The following is a 25,455-nucleotide window of genomic DNA, read 5'->3' as shown; positions in this document are numbered from 1 at the left end:
CCCTGGTTTCCCGATAACGTCCACTCTTAGCGCGCTACGAAGACTCCTACATTATAACTTACCAAAGTTGTTTACCTCTATAGTCTTGGTTCCCGAACGGTCTCTTAGGAGTCTTCTTAAGAAACACTCCTTACTTCATTCGTACACGGCGCTGTCCAGAAAGAAAGTGCTGAAATCGTTTGCTCAGAGTTCGATTTTCCATTTCATACGCATTTCATGCGCAGGTGCATGACAGCACTATATTATAAAATGTAGGCTATTGCAGTGTTTGGGAATAAAACATTGCTAGAAATCCTTCTAGGCCTTAACATTTATTTAACCATGGTCGAACATACTACCATAGATACTGATTTAAAAAAAAGATATAATAAATATAGAAACAGCGGAGGAGATTGAGCCAATTACATCCATAATTACATGCGTATTTGTTGCCGTTGTAGTCTAAACTTATGCAATATAGCTGCGTCGGTCAATATATCCATGGGATTGAAGTTGATCCTTATGAAATTATGTATTCCAACTAAACGGCTCCGAGGACGCTACGTCTTTGGTTCAGCACGAGGATGCGTTGTATCGCTGCCATAGTTTTGCCACCGTTCACAACCGTCACCAGCGTCCATTTATGACATTTTAGCCACTCAGACCCTAATTGTTTGACGATGTGCCAATTTCCCAAATTGCTTCCAGGTTTGTGCATGCCTTGACATTGACTAGGCCTAATGGGCTGATTAAATGACACTGTAATATACCTAGGCTACTTCTGAGGTTGAGGTAAAGCTTAGCCTTGTTATGAAATGCATGCACATGTTATTTTGTGCTTGTGTTTCCAGCAATTATTTTCTTCATGAATTTCCATGCGCAACGGGGATTTCTGGATTACTGTACAGTGGTGGCGACTAGCGTCAGGAGCTGAAACATACGGTAGAGCTAAGAAGGCTCTAAGAGTGCTCCAGACCAACCTTACCAACGTATGACGTACGAAAGAGATTCGTAGCAAAGAATGTTTCGGGAAACACGCAACATGTTAAGTAGGAACTCTAAGTAGGGGTTACGAATGACGTAGCGTTAAGAAGGCTTCGGCAAACCGGGCCCTGGTCTACGATTTGAAAGGTTTAAAAAAAGCATCCCCCCCCCCACACACACACACACCCCTCCCCTCTGTGCTCCTCTGGGCTCGTATCGTTCTCCCCTCACAGCCTCCCACCTCCCTCTTATTTTATGAAAATAGTTCAGCGAAATGTGTTTCTGAAAACATTTTAAGCGAGAAATAAGCTATGCTGTTGCTGAATCTGTCTTTATTTTAGATCGACAACGCCCAGTTTGAAAGATTTTCCAGAGCTTGCGGGCGGCGGCGCGTCTCTCGAAACTCACAGCATTGCACATTGCACAGCTTCTTACATAGACAATGAATGGGAACATTTCCTCCGGCGATGAACTCAGAAGGTCAGACTCAGACTGCAGTACGTTCACGATCCCTCCATACCTGGACTGCTACTCAGGGCAACAAGCGTCTTGTCCGCTCGTAGTGAGTCGGGACGAGATGTGAGCAGGAGAGTGAGCGAGGATTGGATCGGAACATTTAGCCAATAGTAGCCATGCGGACCGGATGGCTACTATTGGCTAAAGTTTGGCTCAAGTGAAAAATCGTAGACTCAATCTTTAAGCATGACTCTAACCTCCACTTTAGCCCACATTGGTTACTTTCTGTTTGGTTTATTTTCTTGATTTGTTTTCATTTCAACGGTAACTCAACCCATCCTTGGATGGTGGTCTAGCCCAGATAGACCATAGTCTTACTGTTTGTTGTGATCCCATGCAGGATAACTAAAATCTATATTTTTTAGGGCCGGGACTTTAATGCGTTAATTAAGATGAATTAATTACACAAAAATTAACGCGTTAAAAAAATTAACGCATTTTAATCGCACTTATTTTTGCACAGCGGAAAGTTTCTCACTGGATAAGTTTCAGGCGGACTGATTATACTGGAGCACCAATTAGTGTTCATGACTTCAGACAACAACAAACCACAGTGAAAGAAGAAGCTGATGAGACCGCTTTGGTTGGCCCCGTGGATGGGAAATTTTGTTATAAAAAACGAACGGATTGTTATATCAGCCTTATGATTAATGCTTGAATAAGTGACTGAATAGTTTTATTTTTTTTTATTTAAGGTTTTTTCTGGCACAGACGCCTTTTATTAGCAGTGGACAGATAGGAAAGACAGGAGAGAGAGGGGGGTGTGACATGCAGCAAAAGACCTCCGGCCGGGGTCGGCTGCGTATGCGTACGTGCCTATATGGCATGCACTCTAACCACTCAGCCACCTGCGCGCCTGACTGAATAATGGTACAGTGTTTAATATATTCAAATATTTTGACTACTTTATTTCATGTTGGTGCATGAAAGCACTCTTGAGTCTGTTTTTGTGTTGGAATGCTCGGATATTCTGTCCTATCTCAGGTGAACATGAAATATCTAAAAAAGAATAGCAGTCTGTCTTACTTGGATTTAACTCTAATAGAATAGATTGTGTTGAGAGTTGAGACACATCATCAACAACCATGGCCATGATCAATCTTTTTGATAAGATTTTTATTTTTATTTTTTATTTTTGTAAGATTTTTTGTGGCATAGATAGCTTTTATTAGCAGTTGACGGATAGGAAATACAGGAGAGAGAGGGGTGTGACATGCAGCAAAGGACCTCTGGTCAGGATTTGAACCGGGGTCAGCTGCGTCTGCGTACATGCGTAATGGCATGCGCTCTTACCACTCGGCTACCTGCGCACCGATCAGGTTTTTTAAAAGTAAAAATCAGTTGATCAAGAGGTGAGACAGGACAGGATGTATCTGTTTATTTTATCATCTGAAGTAAAATTGATCAAAACAGTCGATAAATCTTCTACCAGTCATGCCATCGAGGCGTGACACCCTGATAGAAGTGACATCATCAGCAGATGGTGTGTCAGCACATGACGGGGATCTTCACAGCTTCCTCGAACAGACATAATGTTTCCTGACACCACAATGCTCATCGTTGAAAATATCTATTTTTAAAAGGTAACAAACAATTAGGGATGCAGAGATTATTTAATTCAGTAGTAAAATTATTTTTGGATTTTATATATATATATATAAGAGATAAATGGTGCATACTTTTGTAGTTAATCGCCAGACAGTTTTCTAGGCCGCGAGAGTTGTTGGGCTCCCCAGGAGCCCAGCTGGTGAATTCAAACAGGCTGCCATCACTCCACAGAAACACACCCTCCTGAAAGACAGTGTAACGGGTCAATCCAATCACAAAAAGGCTATTTCCCCATCATGTAGTTCAGTCTTAGTCTTCAAAACAATATATTCAATATCAGGCTAGCAGGAGACGGTTGTCCTGTGGTTGTCGCCAGAGACGTTTCTTGATATAAGCGGACTATGGGTGCATAGGGTCCCCGCAGCCACGTGGAGGCTCATTGTTTATACCTTTTTAATATTATTTTCTGTAGATTTAACTTGCTTGGGTCAACGTGAGACGTTTGATTTGAACTTGAGAGGTTTTCACAAATAAAGTGTAACGGATTGATGCATCTCCACGGATCATCTTAAAGTGATGGTTCGGAGTAAAATGCACTGTAGGTAATTTCCACCATGACATCCAGCCAAACACCCCCTCGGAAGCATTTTTAGTGATGGTCAGCATTGGTCAAGATAGCCGCTATCAGCCGAATGTCTTAGTACTAGCACGATGGTACATCTTGATTATATCATAAATTTCCATGGAATGTTACCAAACTTCTGCAGTAGTACACATATAGTGTCTGTACTCACAAAACGAGGCATTTGAAAGTTTGTAAGTACACCAGGAGTTTATTTAAAACAACACTTGCCTGATAGCTTCTATCCTCGGCTGCTTACGCTAACTAACGCTACCGCAGCGTAGACACTTCCGTGTTAACCCAGCTGATGCCGTGACGTGAGTTTCACGCGAGAGTATGAAAAAGTTTCGCTGAAATTTGATAAATGCTTGTATTATCAGGTCAACACTTGTTAACCTGATAATACAAGGATTAATAAAAATGTGTTGACCTGATAATAGAAGCATTTATAAAAATTCAGCAAAACTTACTCTCATACACTCTGCATCGGCTGGGTAAACACGGAAGTGGCGTCTACGCTGCGGTAGCGTTAGCAGCTGAGGATAGAAGCTATCAGGCAAGTGTTGTTTTAAATAAACTCCTGGTGTACTTACAAACTTTCAAATGCCTCGTTTTTTCAGTACAGACCCTATGTGTACTACTGCAGAAGTTTGGTAACATTCCATGCATTATTAGTGGGGTAATTTACGAGATATACTCTATGTACTTTAGCGCTAGTACTAAGCCATTCGGCTGATAGCCCTATCTTGACCAATGCTGACCATCGCTAAAAATGATTCTGAGGGGGTGTTTGGCTGAATGTCATGGTGGAAATTACTTAGGGTGCATTTCACTCCGAACCATCACTTTAAAGGTTTGGAATTCCCCCAGTGTAGTTTGACTACATGTCTTGTTAAATCCCTCACCTTTGTTGCGTCCTGGCCTCCAATCCAAGTTCCACTATTTACTGCATTCACTGTCAGGATCATTTCATTGATGAAGTCCAACACGCCTTGGTTAGGGATTGATGCCAGATTCCCACCAATGCTCATGCACATGAGCTAAAAAGAAAGTGTGAAGTGAAAAACAGAAAGAAAGTGAGGGGAAATCATTGAGAGATGGAAAGAGATAAAAACGTGAGTTTGGCTTCCTCTACTGGCTCTTTTAACAAGCGTGTTTAAAGCATACATACGTTATGAACGGAGTTTGATTATTCATATTGTTCCATCAAGTACCTCTGCATCAGCCCAGTCCTTTGGACCACGGTAGTACTTGAAACAGTTATCTTCAAACTGAGTCCAACCAGAAGGGCAGGTCTTACAGACTTGGTCTTTGATGAGACGAACACAAAGATTCATTAATTTGTTTGAAATGGCAAAAATGGGGCAGAATTACAATTATATTTACTAATTACAAAACCTGAATGAAGATGGTCAAATGTATTCAAGTGTCTATTAATATACTACTCACTATCTTTGCATTCCTCTATGCCACACTGGTACCCTGGTAGAGTGACTATACTACCTCAGATATCTATCCCCAAAATCAAGTATTTTAGTACAACATTCCTCCTTTGTGTTACTATCCCTCCACTGCAGCTCAGGGAAAGGAAACTGGATCAAAACACAAACTTTGGAAGATATCGTCTTGATTTGTTCAACTCAGGCTGCTGAAAATAACAATGACTTTTGGATAAACTTTTAAATGAATAGTTGCACAGAAGGAGGGAATTTGACTTTGTCCCCATAACCCTATTTGGAAAAGTGAATTAGTTGAAGTCACAAAGTGCCAGCTACTGTATTACGACCATCCACCTCCCTGCCTGTGAGAATTACCAACCTGATGCACCGGCCACCTGTGAACAAAAGAAAACATGACTTACATGTATTATTCACTACCTTACTCACTATTGCACTGGTTGTTACTGTAAAGACCAAATATGGATATTACATCATCAAACATCTTTCTAAACTAAATCTGTTAGTATGCATAATACTTACATTTGCCACAGTCTGCAGTCCAATGGTCAAACATAGGAGCACAATGACATGAAGACCTGAACCCATCTGTGAAAAGACAGTATATTTATGAAACCCTAGAGATGAGTGTATGCATTATCGAAATGTTTATTTTTCTTACACCAATGTTACATTTTGCATGTTTTACAGAAGACATAAATAACTAGATATGAAAAGGGAATTTTCCCTTGATGTGAACACTAAATGTAATAATAGTATGAATCATAACAGCTGATGCTGCTGTGATGAAAGACAGGAACGAGAGCCTTACGTTGTTGTGATGAACAGCTGAGGTTGCACTTGCAGGAGTAGCAGCGAGCCGGCCGTCTTTGAGAGGGAAGCCTAGCATTTATAGACCTGCTCTGGGTGTGCTTAGCAAACATATGCCAACGTGTTTCTCTGATACTTAATCAGACAAACACATTGGCATACTGTTTGATTATTGTAATTTATAAGGAGCGATCTGTTGATTTAGACTTGAGAGAAAAACCGACAATGCTCCTCAAATAAAGTTACAAATTTATCCATCGGCATTTGGCTGTACATTTTTAACAGTTGCATCCTCCACTGCAGGCTAATGTTCATTGGAAAAGTGAACTGGCTGACACCTCTCTTGATCAAACCTCATGGAAGTTTGATTATGAGGATTCTGTTTCATTTGTTTTGCAAAACTAAAAGTAATAACTTTCATGAATTCAATTTATATATCGCTTTTCTGAACCCAAAGATGCTTCATTCATTCACACACATTCATACCGGTGATGGTAAACCTCAAACATACAGCAGTCATACACTTCACACAAGGCTAGCTGGGTGAAGTGTCTTGCCCAAGGACACAACGACCATGACACAGTGACGGGCGGGGACAAACCGCCGACCCTCCGAACATCGGCCAACCCGCTCTTCACCTGAGCCACAGTCGCCCCTGTAGTTTATATAGTGCCTTTTAAGAAACCCAAGGATGCTTCACACAAATAGAAAACAAAGAACAATTCAAACGGACAACAAACTGGCAAATAAATCAAACTGAGACAGGTGACATGGTGAGGGTATGTGGAATGTTGTGGTGAATAGATGGAGTTTTTTGAATGTGAGTAGGGATGAGGCATTTCTGATGGCTGTAGGTAGAGCGTTCCAGAAGGTGGGGGCTGGAACACTGAACGCTCTGTCTCCGAAGGTACGGAGTCTGGTGTGGGGGATGGAAAGCAGGCCAGTGTCTGAAGATCGGAGATCGGAGAAAGTTCATTACAATAAATGATACGATCACTAAAAATTCACTTTAAATTTTCCAAAAGAAATATTCAAAGAACAAATGTTTGCACACCTGGATAGATGCATAGGAGAGAAGTGGATGATGTAATGTATTGCTTTACAGTGTTGCAGGACCTTCATCAGGTTGATCCATCATCAGAATCTAGGAGACCTTCCACCCTCATGAGGGTCTGACAGAAACATGCAGTTACACAAACATACATGCAGTCAAAACGGCCATGGAAGTATCTGTACACCAAACATTAATGACCAAAACAACGAGCTGTTGTCGTCTGTGAATCTCCGGATTATGGAGCCACAGAGAATCTGGAGTCTTTGTCCTGCTTCCTTCATTGTCATTCCATGAACAAGAACATGGTCCATAAGTTTCATCTGAAATGTACAGTTCTTTGTCTTGGTCTTCTTCGTCCTCTTCCTCCTCCTCGTGGTCCGCCACCTCTCTCACGCTCTCTTCCTCCTCTGCCTCTCAGATTGTCTCCATCCATCTTTGATATCAACTTTCAACTCACTCATGCACTCTGACCTGCTACATCACGCGTTTTCAGTTTTGAGTTGAGTCAACTGTGAATCCTGTGCTGTATTTGTGTTTCACTTCTGCCACCTGTGGTTACAGTTATGCATCACAAGTGCATCACAAGTGCAGCATGTGAGAATGTTTTTAGATTTTTGCAGAAACGAGAGTAATTGTGATCTGCAAATAGTCCATAACTAGGGAACATTGTTTGTGGTTTTACCAAAAGAGTGATCAATTCAATAATTGGATTTAGTCCACTGACTGTTTGTTTCACTGGGATTTAGTGTTTAAACAATTGTGAAAAACTGTACAAATAAATTGACAAATGCAAGCAGATAAAATGATTCTAGTAATAATGACAGCCATTCTGAAATCCACTTAAATAGTTCTAATAAAAAAGATAATATGACAAATAGTGGAGTGATCAGTGCTGAAATAGTGCTGAAGACACTGAAGAAACCTGCAGTGAAGGAAAATCTCTACAACAGAATAAAATAATAGAATAGAATAGAATTCCTTTATTTATCCCAGACTGGGAAATTATTTTTGACACAACAGCAGTAGGTCAACAAAAACCACTCTAAACAAGATATAAACAGTGTATAAATACAGCAGGGGACCGTGGACGTCCCACACCCCAAACCATCTCTAAAGTCTCGGATATAGCCAAAGGTGCAACTGTATTCAATTTTCAGTCTTTTATGTTGTGTGCTGTCTTTATGTGTGTTTCTTGTAAGATGGAAAGAAAGTACTACTCATCACTGCAATGGCATCAGAAGGTATGAGAAGGGAGGAGGCTGGAATGTATTTGGACTCACTGTGTCGTTGCACTTGTGTTGCACACTCTTTATACAGATGCTTCCTACTGTTTTAAGTAAAGTAAGTGAGAATGTGTTTAGAGTTTTGAAAAAAGAGGGAATGAGATCTGCAGAGAGCCTTACTGGGTAAAATTAGTTTCAGGTTTTACCAAAAGATTGATCAATACAATAAATTGGTTAGGCCACTGACTGTACACTGGGATTTAGTGTTTAAGTGTTACTGAATACATTTTTAACTTTTATTACTGGATTACACGACATTAGGCAAAGGTCTCTATGTTCAATTTATATCTTGATAGTTTAATTAGTAGTTTAGAAATAATCTAGAATAGAATCTCTAGGGCAAATTAGCCCTAAATAACGTAGACCCTACAGGATTTCTTCATCCAGACCATCTACCTGTCTCTTAGACGCCATTCCAACTAGGCTGCTTAAACCAATTGTACCCTTGGTTAGCACCTCTTTAGATGTGATCAATCTGTCTTTATTTGTGGGCCACGTACCAGTCCTTTAAACAACCTGTGATTAAACCTCTTCTCAAACAGCCCACTCTTGATCCTGAGGTTATGGCTAACTATAGATGTCATGATCTCCCCTCTCAGCTCACCTCCCCCTCCTGCTCATCACCTGCCTGCCATGCCCCCTCATTAGCTCAACTCACCTGTTTACAGCAGCTGCAGCTGATCGCTAATCAGCCGGGTATATATACTCCTCTCCACTCTACACTCATTGTCAGATTGTTCTATGTCTCCAGTACTAGACTCTACAGTGGTTCTCGGACGGAGTCCTCTGTATCGACCCTGCCTGTCCCCAACCTGTCTGCTCTGTCTCTGTCCCGGTGTTCGACCCAGCCTTCCGGTCCCGACTATGGATTCTGCCTGCTCCCCGGCTGTTAGTGATGGTGAGATGAAGCCTCATGAAACATCAAAGCCTCTCAGCCAGATGAACCACCAAAGTGGTTTGACCCCAAAGCTTCAAATAAGTATGCTAGGGACACCTAGTGGTGAATGAAATTATGAAGAAAGTAAAAGAGTTTCCAGTCAACCTGACATGAGATGTTTGCTTCATGTGCCGATCCAACATCAAATCATTTGAGAATTAAAGTCATCTTGGTGATACATGTGTGTGAGTGTGCCTTTCATAAATAGTTCCCAAACTCAAGGTAGAAAATAAGTCATTTGGTAGAACTCAGACCTAGATTTAAACCTTAAACACTTTGATACTGTGTCTAATTCCTTAACCACTACACCACCATTGCCTATTTGAAACATGAGAGAGTAGTAATACTTATAATACCTAATCGGTAACACTTTACTTGAAGGTACCGTCATAAGAGTGACATGACATTGTCATAAGAGTGACATGACATTGTCATAAGAGTGACATGACACAGTCATAAACATGTCATAAACATTATGACAATGTCATTAAACGTTTATGACTGTTGTCATTAAGTGTCATTCGATTTGGTAATGACAAGTTGACATTATTTTGGTTGTCTTCATTATGACAACTTGACATTAATCAAGGTGACATAACCAGAATTTGTCTTTGTCATGACAACTTGACATTAAATTTGTTTGAGATGTCCTTATTATGACAACGTGACATTATTCAAAGTGACATTAGAAAATGTCTCTGTCACGACAACCTGACATTAACGAAATATGCATCTGTTTTTGTGTTTATGGCAAGTTGACAATGATTATTATAATTAGCTGTGCAAGGTTAAAGACCAATTCTAGCACTTGGTTATTGATGTTTGACAGAATACCAAAAACTGACTGTCATGACATTATTATGACAATGTAATGAAGAAATTCTTTGACCTAAAGTAAAGTGGTAGCATTTTGATCTGTCATTAACATATCATGAAGGATAAACTGACTGTTATGACATCACTATGACAATGTAATGAAGAAATTCTTTGACCTAAAGTAAAGTGGTAGCATTTTGATCTGTCATTAACATATCATGAAGGATAAACTGACTGTCATGACATCATTATAACAATGTTTTTATTATAACATCATTGACAATTTTATTTTCTCATGAACATATGAACTGGCTGTCATCATCATTATCACGACACAAGGTCACAACATTATACTATACACGTTACAATGTGCTTAGAAACCTCTTCTGCTCAACACTCATGTCATGATTACTGACCATGAACATGTTGCATGTATTTCCCTCACCATTTTTACTCGAACTAATGGGTAAAAGCTGCTTTTGATCACCCTTACAGAATGCTTTGCTGCTCCTGACCAGTAGCTATCAACAATATCAAACTTAACTCAAAATCTAGAGGTCTAATGACTCAAATCAAACTTAACCAGCTTTTGCTGGCATACATTGTGACTTCTGGGCCTGCAATAACTGCAACATTGCTACAAAACAAGCAAACACCAATACTGGAAAAAGTTTCGTAACAAAACATGAACAACAATAAAAACTATTGACTAATTGTCTAATGACTAGGTCATTTTGTAAGTGATCGGCAGTAGTTCACCTGCATTTTTTTTGTTCGTCAGTGTGCTCGCCATTTCTGCTGTTATGGCTTCCCTGCACCTCTCTGTGAAGATGGACATTTTGTCATGGCTATCTTTACTCAAACCCTCAAATATGTCTGGGAAAATGATGTTGACCTCAGCGATTGGGGCGGTCCTTGCAATAGTGTTCCGGTCCACCCCCAAATGCTCAAAGGCTCGCTTCATGGATCCAGTTTTTTTGAAGCTCTTGAGAGCCCTCTTGTAGCGCCGCACCACGCCATCAATGGTTGTCACTTGGAAGAGAAGATGACAAAATTTGAATTAGTTATGATTGATTTCCTTAAAGGAGACGTTTGGTGTTAGACCTAAGCCCCATTGTTCAAGCTCATCACATGTGGTCCATAGGAAAAAGAAGAACATTTATTTGAATACTATTATTTATTTAAGCAATATCACACGAGAGGGAGTGCTGTTGTACTGTATATCAGCACGGCTGTGATTCGGTCGTAGGCACGAGGCCGCAGTGCCTGTGCTCCCTGTTTCAGCCCCATGTGTATATTACTTAATTACCTATGTATTAGTTCACAGTATGTCTTCAATATAATTTACTTTTCTTAAGGTTTGCACAAGGTTTGCGGTTGAAACAACTGGACATGATCTGTGATGGTATAGCAGCAAGCTCAAGGACATTGTCCAGAATGACCCAAAAACTCAGAGAGGTTGGTGAATGATGCAATATTGATTCAAACAAGTCACAGACCACAAGACTTACAGTACAGAATTAACACTATATTTTACTTATTCAGTGGCTGATAGCTGATACATTAAAAAAAAAGAATTACGTATAATACACATAGAACTCCATTCATAAGTACTGTACTTCAATTTAACATACTTGGAAAAGATTTTTCAATTACGTTGTAGTATATTGATTTTTTACTTCTGTCTTCACAGGTTTGCGTGGCTGCCGTCAAACGCCTCAGGAAGAGAGGGATGAGGATTGGAGGTCGCCATCGATTTGTTGCGATTGATGAAAGCAAATTTGCTCACAAACGAAAGGTGCAGTAGATAGTGTGTTTGTTCACAACCCACCCCATCCTACTTTCCTTTTCCATTTTGGTGCAAAATGATTACCATCCTAAATGAAATTACATGGGACGATACTTTCGATACAATGGACCCTAGTTTGGTAGACCAAGGCGCGGCGAGATGGGAGTGGCAGCGTAGGAGGGGGAGGTGTCACATATTAAGTAGGTTTCCACAGCTTCAGTTCAGGCCCGTTCTAATGGAATAAATAATCACAACAACCACTATTCAATGCAATGATCTTAATCAGCACATACATTATATCTATATTGATTGTCCCGTCACATCTGATGTCAGATCAAATTGCAATGTTTTGCACGACATTAGTATTTCTTAAAGGAGTATGAGGGTTACATAACCACATAGTCAAAACAACAAAGAACATTATGTCACATTGTATTTGTTTTGTTTTTTTGTTTGTAGTATCATCGTGGCCGTTGCGGCAACACTTGGAGGCGTTCTCACACCTGGGTCTTTGGGATGTTGGAAGTGGAGGAGGAATCTAGGACACCCATCCTGAAACTAGTGAGGAACCGTGGCGGGACAACCCTCTTGCGCCAAATCCGAAGGCATGTCAGGAGGAATGCCAACATTGTCTCTGATGAGTGGCGCGCTTACAAGGACCGCCTTGCCCAGTATGGGTACAAACAATTTAGTGTTTGCCATAAGCAGAATTTTGTGAACCCACAAACTGGAGCCCATACCCAGCACATAGAGCGGGCATGGCAGTCATACAAACAACAAATATGGCGCCTGAGAGGTAATAGAACAAAAGAATCACTCAAAATACACCTACAGATGATTGAGTGGTATTACTGGCTGGCGATTCGACATCACGGTGGCATTTTGGGTCGACTGGTGCATGACATAAAGAAGGCACAAAAGTAATCAGTTTTGACAGATAGTCAGTCATGACGGACATGTTTCTTCCATTTTATTTTTTATTTTTCATAAATAGTTACTGTCTGTTCTTTATTGAATGTCAGTATGCATGAGCATGCATGTTATGAATGTTATGGTATTGTTTAGTTCCTGAGTGGGTGGGTGTTGGGCAGAAGAGGTCCTGTTTGTAAGCACATTATAACGTGTATGATGTCGTGACAACCAGTTCATATGTTTGAGAAAATAATATTGTCAATGATAATGATAAATAAAACATACAATAAAAACATTGTCATAATGATGTCATAACAGTCAGTTTATCCTTCATGCTATGATAATGACAGATCAAAATGCTACCACTTTACTTTAGGTCAAAGAATTTTGTCATTACATTGTCATAATGATGTCATGACAGTCAGTTTATCCTTCATGATATGTTAATGACAGATCAAAATGCTACCACTTTACTTTAGGTCAAAGAATTTCTTCATTACATTGTCATAATAATGTCATGACAGTCAGTTTTTGGTATTCTGTCAAACATCAATAACCAAGTTCTAGAATTGGTCTTTAACCTTGCACAGCTAATTATAATAATCATTGTCAACTTGCCATAAACACAAAAACAGATGCATATTTCGTTAATGTCAGGTTGTCGTGACAGAGACATTTTCTAGTAATGTCACTTCGAATAATGTCACGTTGTCATAATAAGGACATCTCAAACAAATTTAATGTCAAGTTGTCATGACAAAGACATTTTCTAATAATGTCACTTTGAATAATGTCACGTTGTCATAATAAGGACATCGCAAACAAATTTAATGTCAAGTTGTCATGACAAAGACAAATTCTGGTTATGTCACCTTGATTAATGTCAAGTTGTCATAATGAAGACAACCAAAATAATGTCAACTTGTCATTACCAAATCGAATGACACTTAATGACGACAGTCATAAACGTTTAATGACATTGTCATAATGTTTATGACATGTTTATGACTGTGTCATGTCACTCTTATGACTGTGTCATGTCACTCTTATGACGGTACCTTCAAGTAAAGTGTTACCTAATAATCATACATAATAATCATTTGTAATATCAGTGATGGGTCCATGGAGATCGGTCAATACAACTCAATCCTGGATTGGAGCTTGCAACACTGGACAACAAGTCCAACTTCTTAACCACTACATCACTGCCTCTTTGTAGTATGAGCAGTAGTAATAATTATTATCATAATGATGTATAATAATAATGATAAAGTGATATATTACTCAAAGTGGTAGGCCTTGGACCACCTTGGATTTGAACCTACAATGCTTTGATAATGTGCCCATTATTATAATGATGATGTATAAATAATGATAAACCCACAAGTTAGTATTCGTGTATTCATGGCATCTTTATAGTCGAAATGTCCTGCCAATTGTAAACCTGTATCGCAAAACAGTAGCCCGAAACGAAGCATTGCTCGTCATACGCAACATCATTTTGCCAAGGTGAACCAGATCTCGACACGGAGCTTCGTTTTGGGAGGAGCCGAAATACTCGACACATGCCTCGAAGCCATGACGCAAACCATAACATCACTACCGTCTGTCTTCCTGCTTGGTTCTGTGACAGAACCGTGCTACACTGGACCCAGCCCTGCGATCTCCTCTGTGACGGTGTGCTACTCCAGCCACACAGCTCAGCGACCAGGTCCACGGTACAGTGTGCAGGCCAGAAACTCTTTTTGTGTGTTGGCCGGCTACTTTTGCCACACACCGCTGCCTGTCATACTGTTTCCTGTCGGCTCCCAGTCCCCCCTGGACACTTTGTTTCATTCCCTGAAGCAAGTTCAGTCTACGGAGTCATCTTTGAACTGTTCATCGATTGTGTAATAAAAGTAATTCCCGACTGTCTGCCTGCCTACGTGTGCTGCATTTGGGTCCTCTCCAACACCCATTACAGTACAATCTGGCCAGACATGGACCCAGCACGCCTAGGTCGGGTGGAGACTCAGCTCCAATGCCACGAGGCTGCCTTAGCCTCCACCGCAGCTGAGGTTTGACAAGCAGCGGCGAACCAAGAACATGGGTTGGTGATGAGGAGGGCTGCAACCCATTCCTTACGAACTGTTCAATCCTGTTCCCTCTCCCCTCCAGCCCAACACCTTCACTTCTGAGGAAGCCAGGGTGGCATTCACCATAAACCATCTGACGTGTCGCGCCTGGCTGTGGGGAACCTCCGAGTGGGGATGACACACGCCAGCCTGCTCCTCCTTCCAGACCTTCGCCACCGAGTTTCGCAGGTTGTTCAGAGTAGCATCACGGGGTCCTGACACCTCAGGTGGTCTCCGGGAACTCAGCCAAGGGTCTCGCTCAGTGGTTGACTATACCATCAACTTCTGCATCCAGGCCCGGCTGAGCGAGTGGAACCAACCAGCCCAAGTTGATGCTTTCCTTCTGGGGCTAGCGGACTACATCAAGGACGAGTTGGTCTCTCACAACCTGCGCTCCTCTCTCGAAGGCATCATTGATCTGGTCTCCCACATCAACAGACGTATCCAGGCTAGACTATGGGAGAGGCACTTGGATTGACATCCGATCAAGCGCCCATCAGCTCCTCCTGCTGGTCCACCCATGAGGGAGTTCGAGCCCATGCAGGTCGGCCGGGCCAGCCTCACCCCTGAGAGAGAGATCCAAATCCTCCCCCAATCTTCGTCCCCTGTACCAAGCCCAACTACTGTTGCCTTGGGGCTCTCAGACTCTTGCCACACTCACAGACTGGTTCCACCGTGAACATTATGGATGACGACCTAGCACTCTAGCTGGGGGTCAACCAATTTCTCCTGCCCTGTCCGGTTCCTGTCAAGGCCTTGGATGGCCGTCTTATGACTGGACCACTGGGGCTATCCTAGGTTGGAGCTCATCCTGTCATCAGGTCTGCCTGAAGCAAGCCACCGCCCTCGAGCCGACCACCTGTTCCAGTTCCGCATCAGACGTGTTGGGGGTCCCTGTGGAATACCTGAACTTCAGGGAAGTGTTCAGCAAGTCCAAGACTACATCTCTTCTTCCACATAGACCTTACCACCACTGCTAATAAAGGCATCCATGCATGGAAAAAATTAAATAAAAAGAAACTACACCCGTGCGCCATTTTCTCCAGGCAGTTGACCCCAGCCGAGAGAAATTATGACATTGGCAACAAAGAGCTTCTCCCAGTCAAGTTGGCCTTGGAGTAATGACGACACTGGCTTGAGGGAGCAAAGCTGCCATTTCTGGTATGGACAGACCACAAGAACCTCAAGTACATCCAGTCTGCCAGATGTCTAAACTCCCGGCAGACTTGCTGGTCGCTATTGCTCACACGGTTCAACTTCACTCTCTGGTATCGCCACACTGACTTGGGAGGTCGGGGAGAGAGTCAGAGCCGCCATCTAGGACCAACCCGGCCCCAGCTCATGTCCTCCCAATTGTCTGTTTGTGCCACCCGACCTTCGGCCTGAGGTCGTGCAGTGGGCCCACAGCTCCCACCGTGGTGTCCAGAGAACCAAGGAGGTTGTCCAGCGCTGTTTCTGGTGGTCCTCCCTGAAAGAGGACACCAGGGACTTCGTCAACGCCTGTCCTACCTGCAACCAACACATGCCCTTGCGCCAGGCTCGTGCTGGTCTCCTGCATCCACTTCCGATTCCTCATCGCCCCTGGTACCACATCTCCAGTGGGGTCCCCAGTTCGCCTTCTGGAGGAAGCCCCAGTCCAATGGCCAGACAGAGCGGAAGAACCAGGAGATGGAGATGGCTCTTCGCTGCATGACGTCTCAGCACCCGTCGTCCTGTGGGTGGAATACGCCCACAACATCCTGACCAGCTCTGGCATGGACCTCCCCCCTTCCAATGTTCCAATGGCTTCCAGCCGCCTCTGTTCTCGGCGCTGGAAAGAGAGGCTTCCTGCTCATTGGTCCAGACCTGGGTCCAGGCCCGTGCCGCCCTCCTCCGAGCCGCTGGCCGCTATGCATTCGCTCCCAGGCTCCGGAATACCAGCCGGGGGATAAGGTCTGGCTCTCCAGAAGGGACCTCCCCCTGAAGGTGGAATCCAAGAAGCTGGCCCCATGGTTCATCGGGCCCTTCGAGATTGAAAAGCTCATCAACCCGGCAGCCGTGCAGCTCAAGCTCCCCCGGTCCATGTGTGTTCATCCCACCTTTCACGCCTCTAAGGTCAAGCCAGTTCGGGAGAGTGCCTGGTTCCCGTGACGCCTCCTCCTCCTCCCCCTTGCCTCATTGATGGGTGCCTCGCCCACATGTTCCGCCGCCTCCTACGGTCCCGGCGGCGTGGCAGAGGGATTCAATACCTGGTGGACTGAGAGGGCTACAGTCCGGAGATGAGGTCCTGGGTCCCAGCAAGAGATGTAATGGATCAGGCCCTCATCAGAAGATTCCATCAGGAGCATCCGGATCCGCCCACTAGGACCGGCTGCATCCACACGTTTTAGCCCTCCTCCGGACCTCCTCGACCCACCCGACTTCCTGCCTCCAGACCCCCTCCACCCACCCTGTGTTTGTTTGGAAAAACTGAAACATTTGATACCTCTACTGTATCAATATCAAAGCCGTTGACCTGACCAGAGTAAAATAAATATTATTCAGTTAAAGTTGGAGGAGACACAGGGTTTCTACACAACTGTTACAAAAAAAGGGGCGCATTCTTTCTCCCCTTGTTCCTGTTTCAGTAACGTGATCCTGCAGTTGAACCCACAGTGGCTCGCTTGTTTCCGCTGGTCTAGTACTCTGGTGAACTAGATCAACCTCACTGGGTGTGTTTTGAGAATGTAAATTGACTAATTATTCTTCAGATCTAGATAAATGAATCGCACGGGTGGAGACGGTTTGGCTACTTCAAGTCACGCAGGAGAGAAAAAGTCACTACATTCAAAGTTCATATATGCAGTTACACAACATAACGATGCCGTGATTACATAACTGCTTGTTTTGCTGAGGTGCCGCCCCCGGTGATGTTAAAGAGCGAAGTGACGGACAGTCCGGTTGCCAGTTGTGTTCGCGCAGGGACGAAAATGGGCTTCCTCCCGGACTTCTCCATCGAGACCTGGACTTTAATAGTCCTGTTCCTCTCTCTGATCGCGCTGTAAGTAAACTCTGTGGCGTTGTTCATCTATGTGGTCAAAACATTAGATACAGTCGGTAAACAACACGCACCACTTCCACGTCAAACGCTGGAAAAGCTTATTAATAATGCGGTTTTGTGACAGGCACTTGTTTTGTTTCACGAAGTACGTCTAGGTTCGCGTTGGTGGAAAAGGGGTATAAATCACAGTCAGGCTGAGTCGCTGCTTGGGGGGGAAACGCTGCGTTCATGGAGCTCAATAACCGATTGTTTACCGAGGCAGATCCTCCCCTCCGACGGCGGGGTCCACTGCTGGGGGACAAGAGCAAAGTTTGCCTTAACGGCTTTCTGCCATCATATAACCGTCTTACAGACACACTTTGTGGTTTGGATGTGGGAGAATTCCCCTGCGTAAAAGTGAGGAAATGTAACTTTATGACTTATCTGTGCGTTTCCTCCTTTGGCAAGTCAACATGTCCAGTGAAAAGCACAGGTGGGAAGTAACTAAGTATTTCTACTCCGTTACTGCACTTAAGTAGAATTAAAAAAATAAATAAAATAAAAAATCTACTCAGGAGTAGAATTAGCCCTAAATATGTAGCCTTCTTTCTACTCGTTACATTTTCAAAACACACGTTAATTTTTAACTTTCTTTAGAAAAGTAGAAATGTCTTGCTGTTTCCTTTCTACTTTGAGTACATATCAGAGCCTGTACTTTTTCACGTTTACTTGAGTAAAAAACCAGAACACAGGTATCTGTACCTCCTACGTGTCTGACAGCGCTGGTGAAAGGACTTTGTATTACACCTGTGAGGACAAATGTCTAACGTGACAAGACTACTTTAAAGTATCAAATTACCCACAAAAGTGTCTCAAACTAATGAAGCTCTTAATACTTTGACCAGTATTCACCAGCAACGACAGAAGAGGTCAACCGACCAACACAAGGGACAAAAAGAAAGTTGATTGTGTAGCAGGACTGGATCCATAAACAGGGTTTTCTATAAAGGATGACAATGCAGCCACATCTCAAGTAAACAGGGAGCAACATTTAATAGTAAGAAATAATGTTTGGATGATGACTTGAGAAGGAATGCAGCTACTGAACCTGCAGTGCAATAAACCTTTACTCACGTGAGGGAGGCGGAACCGCAACGTGATTCGTAATGGAGAAGGTGCTTAGTGAGGTAAAATGTCATAAGAGCTATGAAACATGTCATAAAATAATCTAATTTAATTCAAGGCAGTGTATAATTTTTAAGTCTTCTAATATTTTGCAGGATCGAATATTTAGAAAACCATTTAGTATTTAGTTTCTCTTGGGTAATAAAATCATGAGCACAAGCCAAAAAAACTTTCAGATGAATAAAGAAAATTGAAAAACAATTTGAATAAAATTGATGAAATGTGTAATAAAGACAAGCCAGTGGTGGGATGGCAGGACAACGTTTTGGTTAATGGAAAGTTCACCTAAAGCTGGTCAGTTTTAACTGGATGCTATTGCTGTTTATTTATCATTAAGTACAACAGATACAGTTGTGTGACAACAAGGATAATCCTAGTCTGTGTGAAACAAACGAAGAAAAGTTGCAATTTGCAATAGAAATCCACATTATCAAAAACCTGTTGGTGTAAACTTGTTTATTTTCCTTTCACTTACGATGAAAACAACCAGCAATATTAAATCAATATTAGATCTATTGGATTTGGACTGTTGCCTAACCCTAATTTTAATCCTCAGATATGGATACGCTCCATATGGCTTTTTCAAGAAAATAGGCATCCCCGGACCCACACCTTTGCCCTTTATTGGGACCTTTTTGGAGTACAGAAAGGTGAGATGCATGTTTTCAATAATTACAGTCATCTTAGCTGACACTTTACTTTTATCACACTGCTGTCTATTAATTCCTTAGGGCATCCACAATTTTGACACGCAATGCTATCAGAAATATGGAAAGATATGGGGGTAAGTGTGTGTTTTCAAGAACATACCAAGTGTGTGCAAGAACATACCATTACTCATGCGTTGCTCCAGGCTGTCACTGACTCACCACATGATGTGCTCTTGCATTACAAGGTGTTACGATGGCAGGCAGCCTATGCTGGGTATAATGGACACGGCTATGATCAAAACAGTCTTGGTCAAGGAGTGTTATTCTGTCTTCACCAACAGGCGGGTAAGTTAGTACCTCGACACGAATCGAAGAACACAATGTTAAGGGGGTGTGTGTGTGTGTGTGTGTGTGTGTGTGTGTGTGTGTGTGTGTGTGTGTGTGTGTGTGTGTGTGTGTGTGTGTGTGTGTGTGTGTGTGTGTGTGTGTGTGTGTGTGTGTGTGTGTGTGTGTGTGTGTGTGTGTGTGTGTGTGTGTGTGTGTGTGAGTTGATAGTGGTACCCAGGGCCGGCCTAAGCCTTAATGGGGCCTTGAGCAGGATTTAATTTGGGGCCCTTCTCGTGTGTATTTTAGGATCTAGGCCTGAATGGACCCTTAAGTGATGCTGTATCAGTAGTAGAAGATGAGGAATGGAAGAGGATTCGCACTGTACTCTCTCCGTCATTCACCAGCGGACGCCTGAAAGAGGTTAAAAAATGAACAAACAGAACAAACAGTTTTTTTTTTGTGTGAATTATTTAAATGTGAACTGTTGATCCATAATTCTGGTATGTAAATATTTAATGTTATCATGTTTAATGCTTTTATATACTCCTGGGCAGATGTATACAATAATGTTGCAGCACTCAAGTAATTTAATAAGGAGCCTTCAGAAGAAAGTAGAAGCGGATGAAGTCCTAGATGTTAAAGAGTGAGTAATGTTTGTGTGATTTTGTTATTTTTGCTGTACAAAGCAAACATTTCCTAACTGAGGAATCTGACATCTAAAATGTGTTTAATAGATGTATCTTGTATACATTCTGGTTATTCAGGGTTGATCTTTTGCATTTTAATTATGTTTTAAAATGTCTGGGCTGTATGTAGCCTAATTAACCTTGTCTATATGGGACCTAAAGGACAACTGTGCAGTTGGAAAGACACATAGTGCTCAGTGGGTTTGGATGGTTTGATTTTGTTCTTGTTCCCACATTACATGTTTGCCTTTTTTCGCAGTGTATTTGGACCTTACAGTATGGATGTTGTGACCAGCTCTGCCTTCAGCGTGGACATCGATTCCATCAACCGACCCTCTGACCCTTTTGTTGCAAACATTAAGAAAATGGTCAAGTTCAACTTCCTGAATCCCATCCTTGTGCTTACCGGTATGTCAAACAGTATGATATACTGTACAATCATAATGTCTATTTTGTCCCATTGAGCCCTGAATTAACTTTATCTTTTCAATTCTTATTAATTTCAGTTCTGTTTCCATTCTTGCGGCCAATTTTTGAGAAGATGGATGTGTCATTTTTCCCTGCTGAGGTGTTGACCTTCTTCTACAGCTTTCTAAAGACGATCAAATCGGACAGGAATAAGAATGAACACACGGTATTGTGTATGCAGTGTATAGCTCCAATGGAGTTGATGTTTGTTGTTGGCCAATGTTTTTATGTTCATAATATTTCCCTTGAAAACAAACTGGAAAAGCTAAACAGGACTTCCACTTGTTTTTGTTTTGTAGAAACGAGTGGACTTCATGCAGTTGATGGTGGACTCTCAGATGGAAACGAACAGTAAAGAGGATTCCAGCTCCCACAAAGGTAGACAGAATCCAGATAGAGTGATTCAAGTTCATGACTCTCCCTGTAGTCGTGCCTGAAGGATATATTTCAGGATATCAAGGGTTCATTGTGCTTAAGTTGGATGTTTACATAATGTGTGTATTATGTGATGTATTGCTACTGTTAATCAGTGGCCAGTAGAAATGGGACTCTGCAAAGAAGTAAGAGAGCATTTTTCCCCAGTCTGCAACATTTTTTTGATCACATTGACTGAAGCCGACTATGCTCTGATAGAACAACATAAATCATCTGGTTTTAGAAAAAATAGCCCGCCTCTACGTGCACATAGAGCCTGTTGTTTGTTTTGCAAAAGATCGACAGCGCCCGGATCATCCTGTCCAATCAGCATGCAGGGCTGTGTTCATGCACACACATAGCCCCTCCCCCCTCGGGTCGTACCACTATCACGGGGGGAGGCGGAGGGAAGTAGCAACAAGCTTCCAATTCCTCATTGAAAACCGAAACGAGGAGGTCCAAAACAACCAAGTAAAAGAAAACACCGGTGGAAAAGAAGGAAAAAAAAGATGGTGATGGTGCGTTTCAAAGGTGGCGTGATCTAAGGGATTTCAAAGGGCACGAAGTCGAGGGGGAGGAGCTCGGTGGTCGTGGGGGAGGAGCGTGAGAGTTGTAAACATTCAAAATCTGACAGAGTGCCCTCGATCCACCGGACTTGCCGACTGGGACTTTAACAAAGAATCAAATTTAAAAAACAGGTTCAACTATGAGGAGTTCACACCATTATCTGCTGTGTCGTCAAGCTCTAGAACCGTGTAAACAAGTATTTTTTAAAAGAAAAAAAAAGCTTAATATTTAGCCTCTTCAAAGACAAACAACAACCCAATGAGCCCAACAATTGTCCGTCAGATGTTCAGCAGGTTCATGTTGACTGAATGAAAGAATGGTCAATCACAATACATCATGAGCCTTTTTAGTCCTACAGGCTTTTACTTTGACTATTATCATTAGAGTGATAAAGTGTATTCATGTTTGTGTTACAGGACTGACTGATCATGAGATCCTGTCTCAGGCTATGATATTCATCTTTGCTGGCTACGAAACCAGTAGCAGCACAATGGGATTTGTATCCTACAACCTGGCAACTAACCCTCACATTCAAAAGGCCCTGCAAGAGGAGATTGATGAAACCTTCCCAGAAAAGGTTAGTTCAGAATTTCTTTGGCTGTAATTCTTTTATGTTTTTCTGTGCTTCAAACCAATAACTCCTTTATTTACTGCAGAGTCGGCCAACCTACGAAGCCGTGATGCAGATGGAATACCTGGACATGGTGCTGAATGAGTCAATGAGGCTGTTCCCTATTGCCACTCGGTTAGAGAGAGTGGCAAAGTCTTCTGTAGAAATTGATGGTGTGAACATCCCAAAAGGAACTGTCATATTTGTACCAGTTTACACTCTGCAACGCGACCCTGCTTTGTGGCCTGAGCCTGATGCCTTCAAACCTGAACGGTAGGCTACTATACTGGATTAACGGCAGGCTACAGTCAGACTTAAACCAAATTTAGTAATCCGGCTCATCAATTTGTTCATCTTTTTCAGGTTCAGCAAAGAAAACAAAGACAACATCGATCCTTATGCCTACCTACCATTTGGAGTAGGGCCAAGGAACTGTATTGGCATGCGATTTGCTGTCCTGATGATGAAGTTGGCCCTAGTGGAGATCCTTCAGAACTTCAGCTTTGTCACGTGCGAGGAGACTCAAGTGAGAAGTCTTTCAGTAATTGTGGTCTTAAATGGTGACGGGTGTTCATGTATGGCTGGGTGGGATCAGATTTGAGCTTTGGTAGGGCTTCATTTTTGATGGATCTCTTGTTTTCCTAGATTCCACTGGAGCTGGGAGTTGATGGATTTACCACCCCCAAGGATCCCATCAAACTGAAGCTGGAGCCCAGAGCGACTGTTGCAGATCCTGCCTCAAGCTAACTCACGATTTTAAATGACAGAACATTTTGCAAAATGTTCATTATTTAAATAAGGAATTCATTAATAACATTTACAATGCATTACCAAATTGCAATAAGAAAACTGTAAAGTCCAGCCAACACCTTTGGAAAAATGTGCATTCTCTCTGTTGGCCATCAGGGAGAAACTCCACTGGTTGTAAAAAGAAGTCTGATTGCATGGAGGTTTATGAGAAAATAACGGTAATGGTCTCAATCACTAATTTCAAGTCTTCTTCAATACAGTGTGATGTACATTTAGTAAATGCTTTTGACATTTTGACTCTGTAACTGACGATATGATTTTTTCCTCCTTTTATATCTTGAATGTATCCTTTCCTTATCATTGCCTAATACATTTTAGAACATAACTGGACATAACTGTTGAAATGTATGCATCACAAATTAAATAAACACACATTGCAAAGACTGTAGAGAGTTATAACTGCTCAGTAATGGTGATCTAGCTTTGCTTGTTGCATGTCGTGTGTGTTATCTGACTGGCTGTGCTCTTTGGTCCACATTTCACAAATGAGAGATTGTGGAGATGAGTTTTTCACAAAGTGCACCTGAGTGGGCTGGGCCTGGAAACTACACACACAGGCCTCATGCACATTCACTCATTATACCATACTCCCAATCTCATATGTTACTTTTTACTCCACTATAGTTACTTGACATCTATAGTTCATACGAAAGATCAGATCCTTTTGTAATCCATGTACTGCCACTGTGTAAATGACCCAACACTACAAAATAGTTTAAACAAAATCCACCATAAGCACAACGTTTAAATTCCAGTAAGTTACCCATGAATGCATCACTAATGAAAATAAAATGTATTTGCAGATATAATCAAATAGTATAATGAATAAGTACTCACAGGGGCATTTTCTCTGCATGCGAGTACTTTTTAAATTGTTGTATTGCTAATTTTATTTAAGTTAAGGGTCTTAATACTTCTTCCAGTGGTAGTTTAAGCATTGCCATTTGTGCCGTCATGTTACACTAGCTGTAGCTTACTGGAAAAGTATGAAACCCGTGACATACAGGCACAGGCATGCTCTCACATGATGAAGAAAACACTGGTTGTGGCACATTGCATTGAAAACCTGTTTGAGACAAAACAGATGGTTATCTTGTAGTGCTTCTCATAAATAGTATAGGATTTCATATTCATTTGAATATGAGGCTGAGGTTTGTGTCCTCCTCAGAGCCTGACATGTAGAAGGGGAGTAGCAGCCGTCTGGTGTGAGGTGAGAATAACATGGGTGTGTGTGAAAACATTACTGTGGAAATCTTTGTCTTCCAGCAACAATGGGAGCTGGTCTTTTAACAAAAACATCTGGGTCAGGTTTCTGTCCCTACTCTTTAATAAGACCGGGTCTAAAATGACAGTAGAGAAACAAGAATGCTGATCCTCTATTGAACTATATAAAACCAGCACTTCCTGCTTCACTATTTTAAACCACGATCTTCAGTGTGGCAGGTGTGTCACATTACTGGCACACAAATGAACAGAAATCAACTCCATTGAACCTTAATTCACGAATGGATCAATCAGAAAATCAGAAACATGACAGTATTGTGCACTAAATTAAGACAGGTTTGGTTCATCCTCAAGCTGCAATCTGAAATCTTGTAAACAGACATGTTTGCCGTGCCTTCAGCATGCTCACACCGGAAACGATGTGCTACATGGCAAAGGAACAGAGCACGTTAGGTTGCGATACTGTCATTTGGACATTAGGGGGCGTTGATATACAGGGAGATACGACGCAAGCCACGAGGCGTCAATTCTTCTAGGGAAGTTTAGAGAAATAACCTGCTCTCCGAGTTATCATCGTCAGTTTACGGTTTGTCTTGGCAACACCATAATTTACCATTATTATAAACCTATCTATATTATATATAATCACATATAAATTAAATTGTGTCTCCCAGATTAGGCTACAAATTCCACAG

At 42.0% G+C, this 25,455-nt stretch overlaps 2 protein-coding genes across 2 annotated transcripts; one reads left to right on the top strand and one right to left on the bottom strand.

Moving 5' to 3' along the window:
* Positions 1 to 2,918: 2,918 nt before the first annotated feature.
* LOC311017908 (galactose-specific lectin nattectin-like) lies at positions 2,919 to 5,957 on the bottom strand. Its single transcript, XM_084016558.1, has 7 exons — positions 5,918 to 5,957; positions 5,629 to 5,694; positions 5,468 to 5,483; positions 4,864 to 4,958; positions 4,555 to 4,689; positions 3,159 to 3,270; positions 2,919 to 3,049 (listed from the first exon to the last, which is right to left on the bottom strand). Exons 2-7 carry the CDS (start codon positions 5,692 to 5,694, stop codon positions 2,988 to 2,990), a joined length of 486 nt encoding a protein of 161 aa, XP_083872684.1. The 5' UTR covers positions 5,918 to 5,957; the 3' UTR covers positions 2,919 to 2,987.
* An 11,725-nt stretch (positions 5,958 to 17,682) lies between these two features.
* LOC311017607 (cytochrome P450 3A30-like) lies at positions 17,683 to 23,920 on the top strand. The gene is made up of 13 exons (XM_084016054.1): positions 17,683 to 17,840; positions 19,561 to 19,654; positions 19,736 to 19,788; positions 19,900 to 19,999; positions 20,288 to 20,401; positions 20,536 to 20,624; positions 20,927 to 21,075; positions 21,174 to 21,301; positions 21,435 to 21,513; positions 22,533 to 22,693; positions 22,773 to 22,999; positions 23,090 to 23,252; positions 23,372 to 23,920. Exons 1-13 carry the CDS (start codon positions 17,710 to 17,712, stop codon positions 23,471 to 23,473), a joined length of 1,590 nt encoding a protein of 529 aa, XP_083872180.1. The 5' UTR covers positions 17,683 to 17,709; the 3' UTR covers positions 23,474 to 23,920.
* The last annotated feature ends 1,535 nt before the right edge of the window (positions 23,921 to 25,455 follow it).

The sequence above is a fragment of the Eutrigla gurnardus genome, assembly GCF_963514095.1.
Source record: "Eutrigla gurnardus genome assembly, chromosome: 8".
In the NCBI taxonomy this organism is placed as follows: domain Eukaryota; kingdom Metazoa; phylum Chordata; class Actinopteri; order Perciformes; family Triglidae; genus Eutrigla; species Eutrigla gurnardus.
Note: the sequence above shows the minus strand (reverse complement) of the source record. Positions and strands in the feature narration are given on the sequence as shown.